Source organism: Neltuma alba, unplaced genomic scaffold (assembly GCF_004799145.2).
Source record: "Neltuma alba isolate B1F8T4 unplaced genomic scaffold, ASM479914v2 tig00011578_pilon, whole genome shotgun sequence".
NCBI classification, from domain to species: Eukaryota; Viridiplantae; Streptophyta; class Magnoliopsida; order Fabales; family Fabaceae; genus Neltuma; species Neltuma alba.
In genome coordinates this window covers 34,666-56,964 of record NW_021636231.1, presented here as the reverse complement: position 1 = coordinate 56,964, position 22,299 = coordinate 34,666, and the positions used below count along the sequence as shown (strand labels likewise).

Below are 22,299 nucleotides of genomic sequence, written 5' to 3'. Positions count from 1 at the left end.
ATTGCTAAATTTAATAAATGTGTTTTCATACGGTAATGCAAAAAAAAAAAAAAACAGAGAAAAATCTACACCTCTCAATTATTGAACATCCCTTGTAACATTATTAATTCTACCATCTTCTGTTGATTTATATCATATTATAGCACGATGTTATAAGAAAAGAGATGGATAAATAGACATGTGAGGCCACCTAGGATGATTTTTTTCCCCTTGCAACACCATGTTGAAATAGAGCTGGCTATTTGAAATATAAAAATTAAATAACTGAATTATGAGTATTGAGAAAATTAATTAAGTGATTTATTTTGTAATAAATGTGTATTAATTTGTCTAAAGTACTCCCTTTGATTATTACTCCATTGGTGGAAATTCCCTTTCATATATATAAAATTAGGAGAAAAAATAAATTGAGATTATATATTTAAGATCAAAGCAAACGCTTCAATTACTATAACTCTTTTATTTAGGATGGGGAAGGAGTATGTTTTAATCAAAAAGGAAAAGATGGTTGTCTTATATGGGCAAATAGAAGGAAAGTGGAAAACAGTGAGAGAAATTTTCAAGTTGATGCCTTGAGGCTGTGATATTGAAAAGTCTCTTTTCACATGTTTTCATTTCGGTTTGAGTTTTGTTTTGTTTCTTTCCAGGTTGTTTTAATTTGATGTGGACAATGTAAATTTTGTGTTAATTCATTGAAATCAATGTCACTTTTCCCTAGAAGTTGGTAATCGGGAAGACCATCAAGTAAAATGTTGATAGCTGGAAAGTCAATAATTTATTTTTGATACTCGGAAGTCAATATTTTTATTATTACGTGCTTCACTTCAAACACGTCTATAAAAGCACGATTTAAATCATTTACATATATGATTTGGACAATTCAAATGAGAAATGAGCATCGTCTTCATCCTTCATTGGATATTCAATGAGCATATTGAAACTGTCCCAAAGATTTAGAAAATTTATTATAAAGTTAATAATATATAGAGCACTAAATTAAAAATAAATAATCACATAATACCTGTGGTTTGTAATATAACACCTTGTTTGACTTTTATTTTGATCCTAAATATAAGATCCCAGTCCATTTTATCTCTAATATTTATGTATTTTATTTTAAAATAGTCTTTTTAATAATGGTAGTTTTGGCTAACCCACTTGATTAGCAAAGATATTTTAAGAAATACAACACCTATTTATTACAAATAACTAACTTAACTTATTTCTTTGATCTCTTCAAATTAATCAACAAGTTCTTATAATTAGGACCTGAAGTAGTATTTGATTTTGAATATTTGAAAACAAATATATGAAAAGTTGGATGTATATATCTTTTTTTCACAGAAAAAACTGCTGCAAATCAAACTATTTTTTTTTTTCAATCCGTCTTGTTTAGGAAAGAAACTAGTGCTGGCAAAAAAAAAAAAAAAGAGGAAAGAAATTCGTAAACTTTTGCACCCCTTATTACGCTTGCCATATATCTGGAACAAAAATCACCGTTGTGGTGTTAAAATGTATTAAAAGAATAACACTGGAGCATTTATACATACAGTTCAACCCATTAGAAAATAATTAATATATATTAATAACAATTAGGGACAAGAGAAATGTTATGGACTTAAAAAAATTAGAAATTAAGCAAGGCACTTCATTTTCTTGTTATGTTCATATCTGTTCTTAATTAGCCACTGACTTTAATTCAATGAAGCACATTATATAATATGTGTGTGTGTGTATTTATATAATCTAGTAGTAGTCATAGATTTTGTGGCCAAACAAATAACTAGTATTGATAGATTAATGTACTTCAATGTTATAGGTGAGTTTTATAGTTGTACCTATTCTTTGTCTCAACAAATGGAGGAAGTGAAAACTATCTCTGTTTATTGTCCGGCCCTTTGCTTATTGTCTTCATATTACACATAAAGCAATCTTTAATTTGTCGCATAAATTAAATCCAAAAATAAGTAAATACCATCTCCAGTTCTTAATATAAGAATTTGTTTGACTTTTATTTTGGTTTTAAATATAAGACCTTAATTCATTTTGTCTCTCATATTTATCTATTTTTTTACCAAGATAGTCCTTGTAATAATGGTAGTTCTAGTTAGTACACTTGATTAGCAAGGATATTTTAAGAAAAATAATACCTATTTATTGCAAATAACTAAACTAATTTTCTTACTCTAATCAAATTAATCAACTAGTTCTTATATTAAAACCAGAGGCAGTATATTAAAAATATAAAATTTTTTTAACCAGAACTGAAATTATCATCAGGTTTTGAGAGAACTTCACTTTCAAATTATTAGAAAGCTGGGTAAGATTGTTAAAAAAAAAAAAAAGAAGGTCAGAATAACTTGTTAGGTTCTTTAGGGTATGTTTGGCTTAATGAGAGGAAGGGGAGGGGAAGGAAGTGGAAGGGTTTTAATATTATCTTGTTTGGATTTATAAAAAAAGAGGGGAGGGGGGAATATTTTAATATGGACAATTTTATTCCTATTTTATTTAAGATATGGGCATAATGGTCACAACATGACAAAATATGGGTATAATGATCACAACATGCCAAAATATAGGCATAATGATCATAACATGGTAAAATATTGTATTTTCCCTCCAAATCCTCCCAATTTTGGAGGAGAGGTTGAGGAGGGGAGGGGAGGGAAAATTTTTCCTCCCCTCCTAAAATTTGTGTGTTGCCAAACAAAAGAAAATAATTAAAATCCCTCCCCTTCCCTCCCCTCCCTCCCAAATCACTCATACCAAACACACCCTTGGTAAAAACATGACATATGTCACGCGGAAAAATATTTTTGAAAGATCATATCATGCATTATTCACGTGGAAAAATTCATCAGTGCTGAATACAAGTAAGTAAAATTTACACTCCATCAAGTGAAATCTTTTTCTCACTGCACTTTTCTGGGATTTTTTTTCCCTACCAGCACGCTTTTCTGGGATTTAATTAGCTAGCTGTTATTTTAGGGTCCCATCCATCACCATTTTGCACAAGAGAACACTCAAAGCCACATGGGAATTGATGTGCTGTAATTTCCATTTAGAGTAAAAATTCGCAGTCAATTTTGGAGCCTTTGGCTCTTTGTTAGCTGCACATTTAATTCTCAGTTGATGATGAATGATGATGAGTCCACATTCAATGGACCCCACAAAAGAAAAAGGATAAAGATAATCTGGGGGTTACAAATCAACGTTACTGGCAAACATTTACTTCCTCTTTCTCTTCACATTATAAATTTATTCCTTTATTCCTCTTTTTGATATACATATACATATATATATATATATATATATATATATTCACATGCACTTGACTTGATGCAGTTCTCCTCAGAGTTCCGTGAGTAAGTTTTGTTGTGCGTAGTAATTCGAGATTCGTAGTTTTTTTTGTTCTATTCTAATTTCTGAAGAAGGATTCCTTTTTTTTCCCCCATATATAATATACAAATAATTAAATTATGAGCGTAAAAATTATGGTTAGAATTAATTGAAGACAATAAATATTTAAAAAAACATATATTTTTTAAAATATCATTAAAATAATATTATTTAAGAAATGTGTTAAGATTAGTTAAAAGTAATAAATATGTAAGAAAATAATTTTTTTTAAAAAGTGTAAAATGAAACTTTAAACAAGATCTAATATTTTCTTTTTAGTTTGAAGAAGAAAACATGGTTTCATATGGAAGCAATTAGGAAAAGGACAATGGACATGTATTTTCTACTCACTTCATTTGTTGGAACAAAATTCTAAGGAATACAACAAATTAACTCATCTATAACATTTATTGCAGTGATAAATTAATTTTCCTGATATGTAGAAATGACTAAATGTATATATTCGGTCCAATCACAACGGATAAAAACTAAGATAAAAATTTGGGGGGAAAAAGATTAAAATATATTTAAAATTGTCCTCGTTTTTTTGAGCAACAACAATTGTACTCGTTTTGTGACCATTTAAACCTTAGTTATCAGAATACTATTCCTCCTCTTTTCGTTGCGCAAAGAAAAGCCGATAAAAAAAAGTATTTAATGTACTAAATGTAAAATTATGAAAAATTAAATAAAATATGATAATAAAGTTGAAAACAAAAAATGTTACATACTTACATTGATTGAAATCACATTTTTATTACTTGTAAATACTAAATAGTTTCAGCAAAATTGTGGTGAAAATATAAGTGAAGTTTATAATAACTATACCATTATTAAGTGCATGAAAAATCTCCAAAGCATTTAATATATCTTTTCTGTTTTACTCTTATGCAATATTAAACTTTATAAATAATTAATTCATTATAATTCATATGGGGTTGATTTTTTTACAAGATTATATTTGATAAAATTTATTGCTTTTTCTATGTATTTAATGACGTAACTTTTTTAACTATTAATTTTTTAGATTTCATACTTTTATTAAATAAAAATAGTATGTGTATGGGATTATTTTGTAAAAACTAGCTCTTATACATATATATATATATAGATATATATTTGAACTTTTCAAGAAATGGCGCAATTCTTTAGTTGATTTTAGTTAAATAATCTACTTCCTTAAAATCAAGGCATTTATTAATTTTCTACAATAAATTCAACTTTTATACTTTTTCTTAATCTATTTTGTTGAATTTTAAAATCTGTCTACCAGAGTTCTCAAATTAAAGCTCTGGTGGTGTGTATAAAATATATAGCTCTATTTTATTAATCAGATTAATTTGATTTGATTTTCTTATAATTACAAAACATTATTCTTTTTGATTAATAATAAATTTAATTTTTACTTTATTTTCATAATTCATAAATTTTAAATTAAAATTTATAAATTTTACTGTGGCATTCTTTTGCTGCAAGAAAATTCTAATTTTCTAAATAATTCTAGTTTTCTAAATGTGAAAATTTTCTTTTTCTACTTATGCCTCTTTCAATCATTGTGTTTTCTCCAACTTGATGGCCCTTTCAAGCTCTGATACCATTTTTAAGAAATATAAATATAATGAAATAGGGAGAAACAGAACCTACTGACCATCAACATCCATGGGTATGTATAGGTATTCAATTTGCAGCTGCAAGGTGATCAAACGCATATGATTAAAATACCGACAAGCTATCATCATTATCCTAAGGTTACTATTGGCAATAGCAATTTGAAAAAAAGAGGTTAATTGGCAACTTGTTAGTTCTAAAGCAAAAACATCGACAACAAACAAAAAACCAAAGAAATGATGATGGATGAGATGGATGGGGCAAGGATGACTCCAGTAGTGAAGAGGTGCAGCCATTGTGTCTTATGAAAAACTTCATAATAGTAGATAAAGCCACTAGAAGCAAAAATGTTGTGCAACACATGTAAGCATGTAAGGACTGTTTGTTAAGCAGTTAATGTTGGTAGATTTTATAGACGTAACATTTTGCACCATTTAAAAATTTTTCGTGTATTTTCACATAATTTTTTTGTTAACATTTTTGTTAAACAGTCAATATCAATTTATTTAATGGTCATGATATTTTGTACCATTTTGAAGACTTTATATGTATTTTTGTGCTACAAATTGGTGTGAAGTAAATCTATATTTATAAGTACTTTATAAGTAAATTTACACATTAACTAGAGATAAAAAGTACATTTTGTTTTTACTTTTTTTTTTAGTTTGTTGTTATTCTTTTTCCTTTCACTCCTACTTCAGCCTCTATTTTTTATTTTTTTACTAAATATTTTTTCTCTTTTTAAATTCTAATAAAATAAATTGTTTTCATTTAATTGAAATAATAAAATGCATTGTCTAAATTTCTAAATTATGAAATATAATAGGCTTTTATTTATTTATTACCTCTAAGAGACAAATATGGTTTTAAATCAGGTTCTGATATCATCTTAAGAAACACAAATGTAATGAAGTAGAGAGAAATGGAACCTATTGACCATTAGTATTTATGCGTGCATATAAGTATTCAACTTGCAACTGTAGGGCGATCAGATGCACATGATGAAAGTAGTGACAGCTTGTCATCACCACTAGGGGTGAGCATTCGGTTTTTCAGTTCGGTTATCGGTGATAACCGAATTAACCGAATAGAGTAAATTTTAAACACCGAATCAAAACCGAATAACCAAACTAACCGAAACCGAATTAACTGAAAATTTTGGTTCGGTTAACCGATTAACCAAAATATATAAATATGAAAAATAATTTTAAATTAAAAATAATAATAAAACACAATTATAATCATTAATTAATAAATATTTCATCATTCAATGTGATTTATTATAATCATATTTATTGAATATAAAGATATTTAAAAAGTTCACATATACCCATATATATATTTATTATAATAATATTTATTAAATATAAATATATAATATATTTATTTCGGTTATTCGGTTATAACCGAATTTTTTTCTACTAACCGAATCGAACACTGAAACCGAATTGTTTAAAAAAATAAAAACCGAAAACCGAAATAACCGAACCGAAAAACTGAAATTAAATTCGGTTCGGTTCGGTTTTCGGTTACGGTTCGGTTTTGCTCACCCCTAATCACCACCCTAAGGTCACTAGAGATAGCAGCAATTTGAGATTAATGGTTACTTAGCAGCCCACTGTTTTCTAAGAACTCCATTGGTAGGTTTATATCATGCTAGCCTACAATGTTGACAATTTCTTGAATCCTCCAAAAATTTGGCCCGGACCATATATTTCCTAGGATAGACTTGTTTTGAGATGGCATGAAGGCAAGCAACAATAGAAGCTAGGGCAGCACTATGGTAGCCAGCATGTTCATTTCTTAAATGTAAGATATTTAGCAGGTGTGTTACATAAACATAAAAAACAGAGATGTTGAAGTTTATCTTTGTTCCTCTAGGGTGAAGAGGCAGGGGGAAGAAACTTAGAAGGTGGTGTTGGGAGTGAAGGAAAAACTTTAGAAAAGATGTGTATTAGAAATGGCATATCCTTGAAGTGTCGAAATAGCCTTATTTTAGCTTATAGGGTCCGCAAGCAAGAATTGGAACTCGAAGCCTAGCTCGAGTGAACTTCCTAAGTCGTAAAGCTGATGGTACCTTGAGTAATTGCTTCTCCTGAGAAGGTGGAAGATGGCGGTCCTGTATAATCGCTTTCTTAAATATAAAGTTTTTAAGAAATGGTGAAATTTGTTTTGTTTTAATCACATGGCATCTATTAATTCTTTGTAATAAATTTTTAAAATATTATTTTTAATAATAAATTCAGTTTTAGTTTTTTTTTTCATAAATCATATATAATTTTCTAATTAAAATGTCTTATTTGTTATTAAGAATTCAGACAAGTCTTTGTTTCCTAAAAAATAAAAGCTTAGAACCAGGTAGTTTCCTAAAAACCCTATTGGTTTCCTAGAACGTTAGAACCTGGTGAAAGGTTAAATTGTAGCTAGAGAACGTGATAAGGCTACAAATTATGTAGCAACTATGACAATGGGAGGTTTGGCAAGAGAGAGATAGAAGTTTCTATGTTGATCATGATAGGTCTAGCATCGATTAATTGTTCCTTTTTTTTTTTTATGCTTTTGCGTTTTAGTTTTCAGTTTATTTTTCTGTATCGTGTTTGTGTATATTTTTTTGCTTTTGTTGTTTCTTTTCTTAGTCAATGATTGTATTAGGTGGTTACTTGATCTTTTCTGTTTTGATTTGGTTATTAGTGATTGCAATATTCCTTTTTAAATATTAATAAAATGAACCCCCCCAAGAAAAAAAGATATCTTGAGTTTTGTATTCTTTGCCATCAATAATTCATAGTTTTTCTTATTAAAAAATTTCAGATCAAGTCTAGTTTACCAAAACCTTCCAATCTACCGTTCTGTATAAAAAAGAACGTAAAATCATGTCTTTAGTTTCTTAATATCTTGAAATCTCTCCCATTCTATAATTCACAATTTTTAAATTAAAATTTATAAATTTATCGTCACGTTGTATTTTTGTCCTCCAAGATAACTCTAAATCAGACTCTGATATACCATTTTGAAGGAACATAAATTTGCATGCTGCGTCTGAATTCAGAATTTTAAAGGTCAAATTTATGAGCTTTTCACTTTGTTATATATTAATTATTAAGCCCAACTCTAGTTAATGTGAGACTGCCCACATTAAATCAAGCTCACCTGCACTTTGGACATCCTAACCATTCAATCTTCATTTTTTTAACAAAAACTATAATTTGTAAACTAAATTTATTTTTTTCAATCAAATTCATTTAACTTTATTTCTTTTTTCAAATTAATATGAACATCAGCTTGTGTTCATATCATTCTTACCATTGGTTTCCAATTCTTGTTAAATTCCTAAACATGAAATCCTCCCCCTTTCAACTTCCCTGTACTACTACTTATTTCGGTTCTCAAACATGTGAAATTTAGACTCTTTCACTATTCATCATGATCTCACCGCCAGCTTAGGAAAATTCCCAAGCATGTGGTGTAACTTTCAAAAATTTGCCTCCATTACCACCTTATACTTTTTCTCAATTTCTTCTTTGATACTTATGTATTTTTTTGTCTTAATTAAATTTTTTAATTTTGCTTAATTAGTACTGTTAGTTTTTATAACCTTATTCTGTCAGCACTGTCAGCTGCTATGCAAGGACTAACAGTGCCAATAGAGCAAAGTTGAAAATTTAATTAGAAAAAAACATATATACCAAATTAAAAATTAGGGGAAAAAAATAACTTCAAGATGATTTTCGCAATTTTAACTCCCGAGACTCATACCGAAGCATATTTGAATTCATAAAAAATCTTGGGACTTTGAATTTTGTACGCACTATGCAAAAGTGCTATCAAAACCATTATACTTAGGATAAAATGACATCCAATATTTGGATAATAATAAAATCCTGAAATTCGAAATTCAACATGACCAATTTGTATAATTAACTTATTATATCCCTTTTGATATTCAGAGGTTTCACTATGAATATCACTGGCTTTTATAGTTCTCAAATTAATTAATTCTTCAATAATTAAAACATGATACATATAAAATTTATACTACATCCAGTATCTAATAAACAGTGTTATTGTTTATTTCGATAATGAATTAAGATGCAGGGAGTTTCTCTAAGTTCCTAGAGATTTTGTAACCATCTATTTCTATATAATTTGGATGGATAATAACTTTCTAATTTTATTTTACGAAACTAAAATCAAAATACTTATCTCGAAAGAAAAATTTGTTTCCTAAAATGTTAAAACTTGAAATCGGATAGTTTCCTTTTGGGCAAAAAAAAAAAAAAATCGAATAGTTTCCTAATCCATACCGGTTTCCTAATCTCTCCCGGTGTATATGTGTATATATAAGCCTTTCTCAAATCTGCTGCTAAACAATCGCATCGTCGTCATGGTTTCTTGTTCAAGAAAGAGAGTGCAGTGTCTTGAGCCTGACGAGAATAATGCTACTCCATGGGGTTGTTCCACTGTTCTGAGAATCTACGACGATCCCTGGAAGATAAAGAAGGTTCTCACGGCCACCGACGTCCTCCGCCATCATAACAGGCTGCTGTTAGCCGCCGACTTGGTTCAGAATCTGGTGTGCACCGTCCTAACTGACGATGAAAGCTCCAAGCTTGATTCTGGAGATGGAGCTGAGATCAAGTTCTGGGACGTGCACACCATGTCGCTTCACACTCTGGTCCTCAAAAAATGGGCTTCTACTGGCAGCTTCGTTCTGATTGGGAAGTGGAATGATGATTTTGTGAAGAGGAGGAATCTGAAGAAAGGAGACGAGATTGGGTTTCAGTGGGACAAGTTCAATCGTCGCTTCAACTTCTCTGTTCTTCATCGCGCCATGGCTTGATTGATATATATTATACCACGTGTAGTTTTCTGAGTCTTTTTGTGTTACATGTCAGTTTTGTAGACAACGAGGAATTCTTTCTGGTATTGTAATTGAGGTTAGGGGAAGACGATGAAACATCTGCAGATGATTTTGTTTCTATATATATACACACATATGTTGTATGCTCTTAAGCAGCTCTCGCTGTTGTTAACTTCACTCCTGTTTAGTTGTTTTTTTCCTTATCTTTGTTGTGGTGTCACTAACTATTGCTGATGTATTAATGCCTGATATATATGTAATCCTGGAAATATTGATGAGACTTTGGAGTGAATTTATAATGAGATATATGATCACAATGCAGACTTCTTCTAGCTAGTAATGATCAGAATCATAAAGCAATTTAATCTACAAAGAACTTGATCCGTCAAGAGGCTTAACAATTTCTGCTTTTGAATATGATTTCATCAACAACTGGTGACTGTAAAACAGGTTCAGTTATAAATAGTTGTTTTGATATACTTGGTCAAGCTTTTTAAAAGCGGATAGTACAAGGAAAGATTAATGGAAAAGGTTTTTACAATGAGAATTAATCAAACGAATGGATACAAATTTATTTAAGGAAACTTTTGAATGTGATTGGTACATTTTGACACTGTTTGAGTCACGTCATTCATAAGGCGGCATGTTTTTATAAACAGAATATTTTGTAAGAGACTAGATTATACCTTTATGAAAGTCTTCAAGAAATGGCGACAAGTTTGGCCAGATCAGAAGCATCCAATAGAAAACTTGTGATGCTGTATATTACCCAAGGCATATACCGATATTTGGTTCATTAGTTGGAAGTTTCCTCAGATTCTTGGTTGGGTTCTGATATGGTTTAAACCTGTGAAGGTGCTCAAATTTCATTTCAGTATGGCTCTGCCTTCTTAATAACAAGTGCAACTGTGAAATAAGTGTTTACTGTCCCATTTGCATCCCCTCAAACTGATGGAGCACGCACGGAAGCTGTTCACTATCTAAATAGATCAGAATCAGATGCTGCTACAGGCCCTTGTTTTTCTTTCTTTTGTTTTTTTATGCTTTCTGGGTTTTGGACATTGCCTCTAAAAGTCTTGATCTGGGATCATTCTTGGGCCCAATGAATTATCTTCACCTCGGCTTCGTGCTTCCACTGCATTGGGCTTCATGAAGCAAGCGCTGGAGATGAGCATCGCACTTGCATTAAATTATTATAATTATTGTGGGGTTTGAGTGTTTATTTATGATAATGTGATCAATATTATAATTATTAAATCAAGTGTTTATTTATGTGTTTTAAGGCTGAAGGAATGTGGGGTCTCCCATATTCTAAACCGGTCACCCTTCAAGCTTGGGGTGTGACATTGAATTTATGAGTTTTTCACTTTATTATATATTCCCTCTGTGGCTTTTATAAGCAATATTAGACTTGCAAATGTTAGTTATATTTAGGGATAAGAGGGAGATGATAATTGTTGTTTATGAAAAAGGATGGGGGAGTATTAATTATTAAGCTCAACTCTATTTAATGTGAGACTGCCCACATGAGATCAAGTTCACTTACATTTTGGACATCCTAACCATTAAATCTTCATTTTTTAACAAAAACTATATTTTTCAATCAGATTCATTTAACTTTCTTTTTTTTTTTTTGCAAATTAATATGTATATGAGCTTGTGCTAATATCTTTTTTAGTATTGGTTTCATTGGCTGCATGAATTCGGATAACTCTGGTTAATTTCCTAAACATGAAATGCTCCCTCTTTCAACTTCCTTATGCTACTACTTATTTTGGTTCTCAAACATGACAATTATTTAGACTCTTTTACTATTCATCATGATCTCACCATCATAGGCAAATACCCCCTCAACTAAGGAAGATTCACAAGTATGGCATAACTTTAAAAAATTTGCTTTCTCCTTGTGTTTCTTCAAAATTTTTAATTAGATATATATATGTATTTTTCTCTCTGAACTAGATTTTTTAATTTTGCTTTATTAGCAGTGTTAGCTCCCATAACCTTGCTCTCTTAGCGCTGTTAGCTATCATATATGGGGTAATAGTGCTAATAGAGAAAAGTTGAAAATTTAATTAAAAAAAACACTAAATCAAAAATTAATTAAAAAAATATAGATACTTTGGAAATGATTTTGCCAATGTTAACTCCCTGGACTCATACTAGAGCATATATTTGGATTCACAAAAAATCTTGGGACTTTGAATTTTTTACCCATGTTTTTATTTAAAAAAATTTTTAATTTCCTTTTTCTAATTTAATATTACAAAACTAAAATCAAAAATAAATATCGCTAATAAAAAAATTGTTTCATAAAATGTTAAAACTTGAAATCGAATAGTTTCCTAATCCATACCGGTTTCCTAATCTCTGCCGGTGTATGTGTGTATCTATAAGCCTCTCTCAAATCTGCTGCCAAACAATCGTATCGTCGTCATGGTTTCTTGTTCAAGAAAGAGAGTGCAGTGTTTTGAGCCTGACCAGAATAGTGCTACTCCATGGGGTTGTTCCACTGATCTGAGAATCTACGACGATCCATGGAAGATAAAGAAGGTTCTCACGGCCACCGACGTCCTCCGCCACCATAACAGGCTGCTGTTAGCCGCCGTCTTGGTTCAGAATCTGGTGTGCACCGTCCTAACTGATGATGAAAGCTTCAAGCTTGATTCTGGAGATGGAGCTGAGATCAAGTTCTGGGACGTGGACACCATGTCACTTCACACTCTGGTCCTCAAAAAATGGGCTTCTACTGGCAGCTTCGTTCTGATTGGGAAGTGGAATGATGATTTCGTGAAGAGGAGGAATCTGAAGAAAGGAGACGAGATTGGGTTTCAGTGGGACAAGTTCAATCGTCGCTTCAACTTCTCTGTTCTTCATCGCGCCCTGGCTTGATTGATATATATTATACCACGTGTAGTCTTCTGAGTCCTTTTGTGTTATATATCAGTTTTGTAGACAACGAGGAATTCTTTCTGGTGTTGTAATTTAGGTTAGGGGAAGATGACGGAACATCATTAGATGATGATTTTGTTTCTATAGACACACACACACACACACTCACACATGTTGCATGCTCTCAAGCAGCTCTCGCTTTTGTTAACTTCACTCCTGTTTAGCTTTTTCTTTTTCCCTTTTCTTTGTTGTGATGTCACTAACTATTGCTGATGTATTAATGGCTGATATATATGCAATCCTGGGAAATTTTCTGATAGGACTTTGGAGCGAATTTATAATGTGATATATGATCACAATGCAGACTTCTTCTAGCTAGTAATGATCAGAATCATCAAGCAATTTAATCTACAATGAACTTGATCTGTCAAGAGGCTGAACAATTTGTGTCTTTGAATATTATTTCGTCAACCACTGGTGACTGTAAAACAGGTTCAGTTATGGATATTTGTTTCGATATATTTGGTCAAGCTATTTAAAAGCGGATAGTACAAGGAAAAGATTAATAGAAAAGGTTTTACCCTGAGAATTAATCAAACGAATGGGGAAAAATTTATTTAAGGAAGCTTTTGAACGTGACTGGTCCATTTTGAAACTACTGTTTTGAGTCTCATGTTATTCATAAGGCGGCTTGTTTTATGAACAGAATATTATGTAAGAGACTGCCTTCAAGAAATGGCGATAAGTTTGGCCAAATCAGAAGCATCCAATAGAAAACCTGATGCTTAAACCTGTGAAGGTGATCAAATTTTTTAATATCAGGTTTTCTCATATTCTGGGTTAGGTTCTGATATGGCTTGACCCTGTGAAGGTGCTCAAATTTCCCTTCAATATGGTTCCGGCTTATTAATAACAAGTGCAACTGTGAAAAAATGTGAGAGATTCTACAAAGATGAATCTTTGGAGCGAATTTTACTGTCCCATTTGCATCCCCTCAAGCTGATAAAGCACGCACGGAAGCTTTTGACAATCTAAATGGATCAGAATCAGATGCTGCTGCAGGCCCTTGTTTTTCCTTCTTTTGTTTTTATGCTCTCTGGGTTTTGGACATTGCCGGGAAAAGTCTGGATCTTGAATGGGCCAGATGAGCTATCTTCACCTGGGCTTCCTGCTTCCATTGAATTGGGCTTCATGAAGCAAGCTACAGAAATGAGCATGATTCTAAGAAGACTCAGATAATGATTAAGCATATAGAGTACATAGCTGATTAGAAACAGAGCATGCTAGAGAGGTATCTAGTTCTGTTCTGCTTTCTATTGCACTCTCTCTTGTGCAAGGATATCTTCCACTGTGGACCAAATAGACTCCCTCTAAATAACCACTTCTCTCGGACTCTCTTTCTCACAAAAATAACAGATCTGCAGAAAAGAATCCGCAGAGAAGGAAAATGTTTTAACTATAATTTCTGGAAGATCAACAATTGAGGAACTTAAAGGGAATCTGACCAGCAGCCACATGATGAGCAGCTTCCCACATGGCATGGATTCCCCGTGATTTCTCCCAAAAAATAAAGAGAGAAAAAAAAAAACGAGATTCTCTGTGATCCAACCTCAAGGGCTTGGGCTTGGGCTAGTTGAGGCCCAAAAGAGAGGTGCTTTGAAGCACCTCATAAGCCGGGATAATTATATTAATAGGAACCGGAGGTAGTATCATACCAAGTCTCGAACCCAAAACCTCATGAAACGTCCCGCGAGAACGTCCACAAAGCTAAGAGCGAAACCGGTGCGACGGAGGACGGCATGTTTTTAGTTAACTAGGAGAAGTATATTCTTATGATCTATCAGAACAACATGCGAGACCAAATTGGAAAAATCGCTCTAAATTATAAGCAACGTATCTTTGATTGAAAAAGGAGTTAACACAATTTTTGGTTGTTTATTTTGTATGAATTTTCATTTTAATTTTTCAAATTTCAAATCATAAGTTTTAATCATTAAAAAAATTATCTAAAATTTTATTAAATTATATGAATTAATATTTTAGATAGGAAAAAGTCAAAAATTAAATATGACTAAAAAAAATAAAAGCAAAATTTGGAGACTAAAATTTATATTAACTTTTTAAAAAACTAATATATTATATATTTTCTTTCAACTATTTTCTATGTGTATATTTATTCAATCTGGATTAATTGACCAAAAAAAAAGTCATTATTTACCTCACAAATATCTTATATTTAGAACCAAACTTTCCTTCTACACGTGTAAGATCATAGAGATGCGTATTTCTGTCACACATTTTTCTCACTCATTTTCTATCTCTTACTCTCTTTATAAATAAATGCATATTTGGGGAAAAAAATATTTCTTATGCATTTATTACTTTCAATCAATCAATTTTAATCCTTTGAAAAACAAAAATGTTGTTTATTTTCTCTCATCTATTTTCTATATTGTATTTAATCAAGGTTAAATTAAAAAAAGGCCATTACTTACCCCATAAATACCTTTTATGTTTGTCGTTTTAATTTTCCATTTTGATAGGATTGTAAATTGTAATATAAAATAAGAACAATACTCAAGGAATCAAGAATTCATTAATTCAAAAAAGTTCAAGAAATCAATCTTACATGTCACAAATAATAATAAGTCAACTTAAAAAAATAAAGAGAAAAAGCTAAAATCGAAGCCATTCAAATGAAATTAAGCCATCGAAACCTATTTCAAGAATGAAGATATGCATGCATCCATTTACTACAGTTTAGAGAAAAATTAATTATCCATATATCAAATTAATGACAGACTAGATCAAGGTGAAAATCGAAGTCAAACTGAACATAAAAGGGCATACAAAATCAATATAATTTGATATGGAATTCATTATTCATTTATTTCAATTCTGATAGCAAGGTCTGACCATCTATATTAAAATCAGATGCCCAATATTTTATCTCTTTTTTTTTTTTTCCAAACACAAGAACATGCCTTACTTTTTCTATAATTTTAATTTTTTTTTTGCCACCGCTATAATTTTAACTTTTAAACGTTAATAATGTTACATTATAAAATAGTAATACTCCATATGTTATTCATTCTTTCAAATAATAATAATTTAACTTCAAAATGAAAATAGAGGTAAAAACTTTAAAAATAAAAAAAGTTTAAAAATCTAAATCATTTGAATTTAATTAAAGCCTTCCATTTCGAATATGAATTGAAGAAGAATCGATTACATTAGCTGCACATGCACATCCATTTATTGTTCAGAGTAAAATTAATTCATACTCCCTCCGTTCCTTATTATAAGAGACAAATAATAGAAGTACGTTGATAAAAAAAATAGTTAAAATTAGTTAAGAACAATTAATGTGTAAAAAGTATAATGTTTTTCTCAAAAATACCCTCATTAATAAGGAGAGAGAGCATGAGAGAGAACAATTAAATTATTAAAAGAAAGAGAAGTGGGAGGGAGAAAGAGTGTGAGTTGGAAATAATAAATATGAGTAAAATAGAAAATCAACACAAAAAAGTAGAGACAACTTTTAAGTGTCTCTTATATATAGGAACATGTCATAAGCATCAAATGTCTCTTATAATAAAGAACGGAGGGAGTATGTTTTAATGGAAGGAAGTCTGATGAAATTAATGACACATTATGTTTTAATGTGAAAATTCAAGTCAAACTAAGTATAAATGGGCAAACATAATCAATATGATTTAATATAGAATTCATATTACTCATTTATTCCAATTCCAATACGGGAGAATCCCCAAAAAAAAAATTTTAATTTTAAAATTACAAATCAGTCTTGTTTATTATATTTTAATAACAATTGATAATATTTTAAAATCAAATAACAACATATTTTTTTTACAGTTTTTCCTGATTTGGGATTTTAAAATTTTAAATTTTTTTTTTAGATTTTTCCTTCTAATATCAAGTTTGTTGGACCATCTAAAATTAAAATCAGATGGCCAACAGTCCAACATTTTGTTTTATTTTTAGAAGTCTAGCTTTCTTTATAATTTTAGAAAGTTTACAATATAAAATAAGAATAATAATATTGCGACTATCAATCTTTAATAATAACAGCTTAATTAACTTGGAAAAACAATTAAAATCTAAACTAATTAAGCTGTCTATATATTTATTTCAAAAATGAAGAAGCATATGATCATATAAATTCCACACACACACAAGCATTTATTGTATAGACCTAAATTAAATGGAGGAGATAACATCAAATTAATGACAATATGTTTTCATGTGAGGATTGAAGTCGAATCAAGTGAAAAACTGACAAACAAAATGAATACAATTTAATACGGAGGAGTGAGTATTAATTGAATCCAATTAGCACAGTTTCCTCATAATAAATTTGCCTCAGGTTTCAGGCTTCCTGTATAAAGCCAACCCATGTTGAAGGTCTAAGCACACCAGAAACACTAGAATCTGAAATAGTCGGGTGAAATTAAAGATCAGTACGCAGTGAAGATGATGCTGACGAAACTGATATCTGTGCTTCTTCTTCTTATGGTTGTTGCTCTTAGCTCATCAAGCTTTGATCATGCAGAAGCCAGAATCATAGATTTGAAATATGAAGAATCTGCAGAATCTGAGGGATCATCATCTTCATCTTCTTCAGTCTCTACAGATGAGGGTTTTGGATCCTTTGCTTCAGGTCCTTATCATGGACCTCCAAGATATGGAACTCACCCACCACTACGACCACCACCATCATCATCATCAGAAACTCAGATTGAGACAACGTCTGAGGAATTTATGTCCGAGGATCAGTCTTCTGGGACACTAGGACATCATCATCATGGTCATCATGGCCCGCACGAACATTCAGCTCCAGCCCCTTCTCCCAAACATGAACATGAAACCCCATCCCCAGCTCCCAAACATGGACATGGAGCACCATCCCCGGCTCCGAAACATGAACATGGAGCCCCATCCCCGGCTCCCACCTCCACCTCCACACCAACACCGACGCCAACACCCACACCCACGCTCAGCCCCGTTGCCTGAAATATTTGTAGATTGATGAAGATGAAGTTTGTGATTATTAGTTAGTGCGATATTATTACACCAATGAGATGAATTATCCTATTTAGATTCTATAATAAAATTAATTTTTTCTTAGATATTTTCCTTGCAAGTTTTCTCTTAATAGTTGCACATACATGTAGTCACAACTCGCAATCCAGAATTTATATTACTCTAATTTCATATATATATATTGATGATAATTAATAATAACAAAGTGTGTGCCTTTGACTTTGGGCGGTAGATAACTAAAATGAATAACGCATGGTAGTGGAATTTGTGTCCTTATAATTAGGGGGGCATTTGATAAATTTAATTGCACTTGCCTTTGCTAAGCATGGGTTGAAAAATCAGACTGAACCAATTGGTTCGGACTGAAAACTAGTGAATCTAGTGAATCAACTATTTGTCAAGTCTTAAGTACCCGAAGTCCTGAACTAAGGACAATTTATCTGGTGTGACCCTACGTGAACTACAAGGTTAAATGGTTACTTGAGTCATGACTTCTTTGCCCAAACAAACTAAGACACGTTGTTTTGCTTCTTTTATGAAAATAAAAGGGGGAAAAAACGCAACTTCACACGTCTAACTATATAGGTTGTCTATGTGTTCGTTTTATAAGACATTATCAAGTCTCTTGTGATAGACATTATCAAGTCTCTTGTGATCTTTTTTATTTAAACATTAATTTGTTCTAGACAAATATAAATTTTTAATTATATTATATTATTTTAATATGATTAGTCTGATCTCAATTTGACCGCATTTTAATTCACCGACACTTGAACTACTATCTTTAATTAGTTATGCAGTTTGGATTTTAATACCTTGCTGCTAACTGCTAAGTTATCTCTCCTCTGATTTTATCTTATCTCTCCTCTGATTTTATCTATAAGGTACACAGAGGAGAGTTTTTGTGATCTTTTTATATGCAATCACATTAATTATTTATTATGTTTTCAATGTCACGTAGGTAAATTTTTTTTACTAATAATGTATTTAATGTGGATAAAATAGGATATTGTTCCTTTCAAACAAAACTAATGAGTTTTATTTTTTTTTTAATTTCGATGAAAGATGTCCTTTTATAATATACCCACAATTTGCCATGAAAAAAAATACGGGCTAGTTGCTATTTTTTATATAAGTCAGTGATTTTTAAAATTCAAATATATCAAGATAATTTTTAATTAATCATAAAATATTAGTAATAAATTAAAATTATGTTATAAATATAATTCGTAGTTTAATGATAATTCAACCTTTATTCCGGTAAAGCATTTTAATTAAGGGAGAATCCCAATTAAATCCAGCCGAAATACCTAAATTCAGATTTAGGCCTGCACTTTTAGTAAATTCCTAATTAGGCCATGAGACCTAATTAGGGATTTCTAAATGTTGTTAAATAACCTGAATGCCCTTCTTCAATTAAAAAAAAAAAAGATTAATATACCTCTCTCAAGTAATTCCTCATCTCTTATGATTTTTTTTAGACCAAAAAACATATAAGTAATCCTACAATGTTTGAAATTTGTATATATAACTTACACTATTAAAAATATTTTAATAAAACATATTAAATTACAAATATAAGTAAAATTATAAATATAAGTAAAGTTTAAATATTTTTTTTCAGTTTTTATAATTTACGTTATTTTTATTTATTTAAACAATGTTGGATCCAACTGAAAACGTAAATGATTACGATCTAATATTAAATTTTTATTATAATTAAAATATTTTAATAAATATTTACAACCTGAAAAAAAATATTTATTTAAAGATTACTTATATTGTAATTTGAAATGTTTTATGAAAATATTTTGAAGATTTTAGTTATATTATAAAATTTCAAACACTAAAAAATTATTTATATTTTTTGTCTAAATATTAATAATAAGAGATGATGAACCACTTTAGAGGGATAAAATAATCAATTTTCATTTTTAACTCAAGAGGGGCATTATAGTTATTTAACAATATTCAGCAATTCCTAATTAGGTCTAATATTAAATTTTTATTATAATTAAAATATTTTAATAAATATTTACAACCTGAAAAAAATATTTATTTAAAGATTACTTATATTATAATTTGAAATGTTTTATGAAAATATTTTGAAGATTTTAGTTATATTACAAAATTTCAAACACTAAAAAATTATTTATATTTTTTGTTTAAATATTAATAATAAGAGATGATGAACCACTTTAGAGGGATAAAATAATCAATTTTTATTTTTAACTCAAGAGGGGCATTATAGTTATTTAACAATATTCAGTAATTCCTAATTAGGTCTTATGTCCTGATTAAGAATTTGTTAAAAGGGTAGGCCTTAATTTAAATTTAAGTATTTCAGCAGGATTTAATTAGGATTTTCCCTTTAATTAATTTCCGGTAAAAAAGTAAAATATTTTAAAATTATTTTTACTGACAATTTTAATAATTATGTACTTTTATATTTTATGTTTTATTTGAATTTATTTTTCAATATTTTTTAATAATTATTTATTAATAAAAATAAATTCTTACAATCTGATGCAACAAATGTTTTCTTAAAATCACAGTTTGACAGCCTTAACAGCAACAAGTGTCCAGGGAAAAACACGTCTTTCTCGTGACAAAGTTCTATAAAATGATTCTGTTTACTTATATAATTTGAGGATGGTAGGAATTTCTTACATCAATAGGGAGATCTTATATCAACAGGGAGACTAATTTTCTTACAAATACTAAGGGTAAAATTTTTTTAATGAGTATCAATTAGCTTACATAGTGCTAATGTGATTAATTTGAACGAGAGCAATAGAAAAATATTTGAGCCCAAAACTTTTAATCAATTATTGATTATTTTCGATTTAGTAATTGAGAAATTTTTTGCCGCACAATTGCCAGAGTTCAAACATTATATGAAGGAGAAATTTCACTTGCATAAGAATCGAGTTAAGTCTTCTCACACGTTGCATCAAGTTTAGCTAAGATGTGGTGGAACTATGACTGCCCAAAAAAATTAAGGATTGAAGCTGGAAAAATGGTCTGAGGGTTACAATTGAAGGGTTATCAGCATGGAGAATGAATCCCGTAGCAATACGGGAGTATGAATTGGAAAATCATCAATCGAAAATGATTGTATGGCCAGCAAAAGAGTTAGAAAACCTTGTACCAGCTTTGTGATAATTTTCATGTATATATGTCTTACCTTCAAGGTTAGAGTTATTAGGCCATGTCTAATTTTGTTTAAATATAACGAGTCCCAAGAAAAAATTATTTGATTAGCAAAGAAGCAACTATATAATAAGAAGCAATGCAACCACATGTTTGAATTGACAAAACATAAGATTCATATTTCATGAGACCTCCCCAATCAAGCTCACTGCAATCCCGTCAAAGTATATTTTAACAAATGGGCAGTGTATGAGCTCTTAAAGAATATAAAAGAACAAGATATGAAACCACAAATTCTCTGCAAGCATATTCATTGAATTCAATTAATACAGTTTGCTTATAATAAATTTGTGTCAGGCCTCAGGCTTCTTATATAAAGCCAACCCCTGTTGAAGGTCTAAGCACCGAGAAAAACTGAAATCTGAAATAGTTGGGTGAAATTATAAAGATCAGTACGTAGTGAAGATGATGTTGAAATCTGTACTTATTAATTCCACACCCAGCCCCATCGCCTGAAATATTTGAAGATGGATGAAGATGAAGTTTGTGATTATTAATTAGTGAGATATTATTACACCAATGAGATGAATTATCCTATTTAGATTCTACAATAAAATTAATTTTTTTTAGATATTTTCCTTGCAAGTTTTCTCATAGTTGTTCCTACATTTAGAAGCCATAACTCGCAATCCAGAATTTATTCCACTCTAATTTCGTATATATTAATGATAATTAATTAATACCAAACTGTGTCTTTGACTCTGGGAAGTAGATAAATAAATGACATGAATAACAAAGTAGTGGAATTTGCGTCATTCATTATAATGTGGGGGCACTTAATAAATATGATCACACTTGCCTTTGGTAAGTACTCCTATGATCGTATTTATATGGCACTTTCAATATATTTTATATACATTAACAAATATATACATCTATAAATATAAATTATATTAGTTCTTTTTTAAAATATAATAATTTTCTAACTTCCCCCTATTTAACTATTTAATATATACATCTTTCAAACAAATAATCATATACACTATAATAAATAAAGGACAAAATAGTACATTCATACTAAAAATTTAATGAGGTGACTTATAAATAGAATAAAAAATAATCTTCTCTTTCTATCTTATAAATAGGATTAGAAGAATATGGTTTAAAAAATCAGACCCCAACCATTTTAAATTGAAAACTAGTGAACCAACTAAATTAGCAAAAATTTAACCTCTTGTGACTCAACCTAAACTACAAGGTTAGGCGAGTTGCTTGGGTTATCGCTTCTTTTGCCCAAACAAAGTAAGACACGTCATTTTTTA

The 22,299-nt window shown here is 30.2% G+C and overlaps 3 protein-coding genes across 3 annotated transcripts; all 3 read left to right on the top strand.

Annotated features, from left to right (window-relative positions):
• The first annotated feature begins 9,391 nt into the window (after positions 1-9,391).
• On the top strand, positions 9,392-9,847 carry LOC114715184 (B3 domain-containing protein At2g33720-like). Its single transcript, XM_028899980.1, has one exon. The coding sequence runs from the start codon at positions 9,392-9,394 to the stop codon at positions 9,845-9,847; it is 456 nt and encodes a 151-aa protein (XP_028755813.1).
• A 2,457-nt stretch (positions 9,848-12,304) lies between these two features.
• On the top strand, positions 12,305-12,760 carry LOC114715183 (B3 domain-containing protein At2g33720-like). The gene has a single exon (XM_028899979.1). The coding sequence runs from the start codon at positions 12,305-12,307 to the stop codon at positions 12,758-12,760; it is 456 nt and encodes a 151-aa protein (XP_028755812.1).
• Positions 12,761-17,254: 4,494 nt separating this feature from the next.
• On the top strand, positions 17,255-17,794 carry LOC114715182 (mucin-1-like). The gene has a single exon (XM_028899978.1). It carries the CDS (start codon positions 17,255-17,257, stop codon positions 17,792-17,794), a length of 540 nt encoding a protein of 179 aa, XP_028755811.1.
• The last annotated feature ends 4,505 nt before the right edge of the window (positions 17,795-22,299 follow it).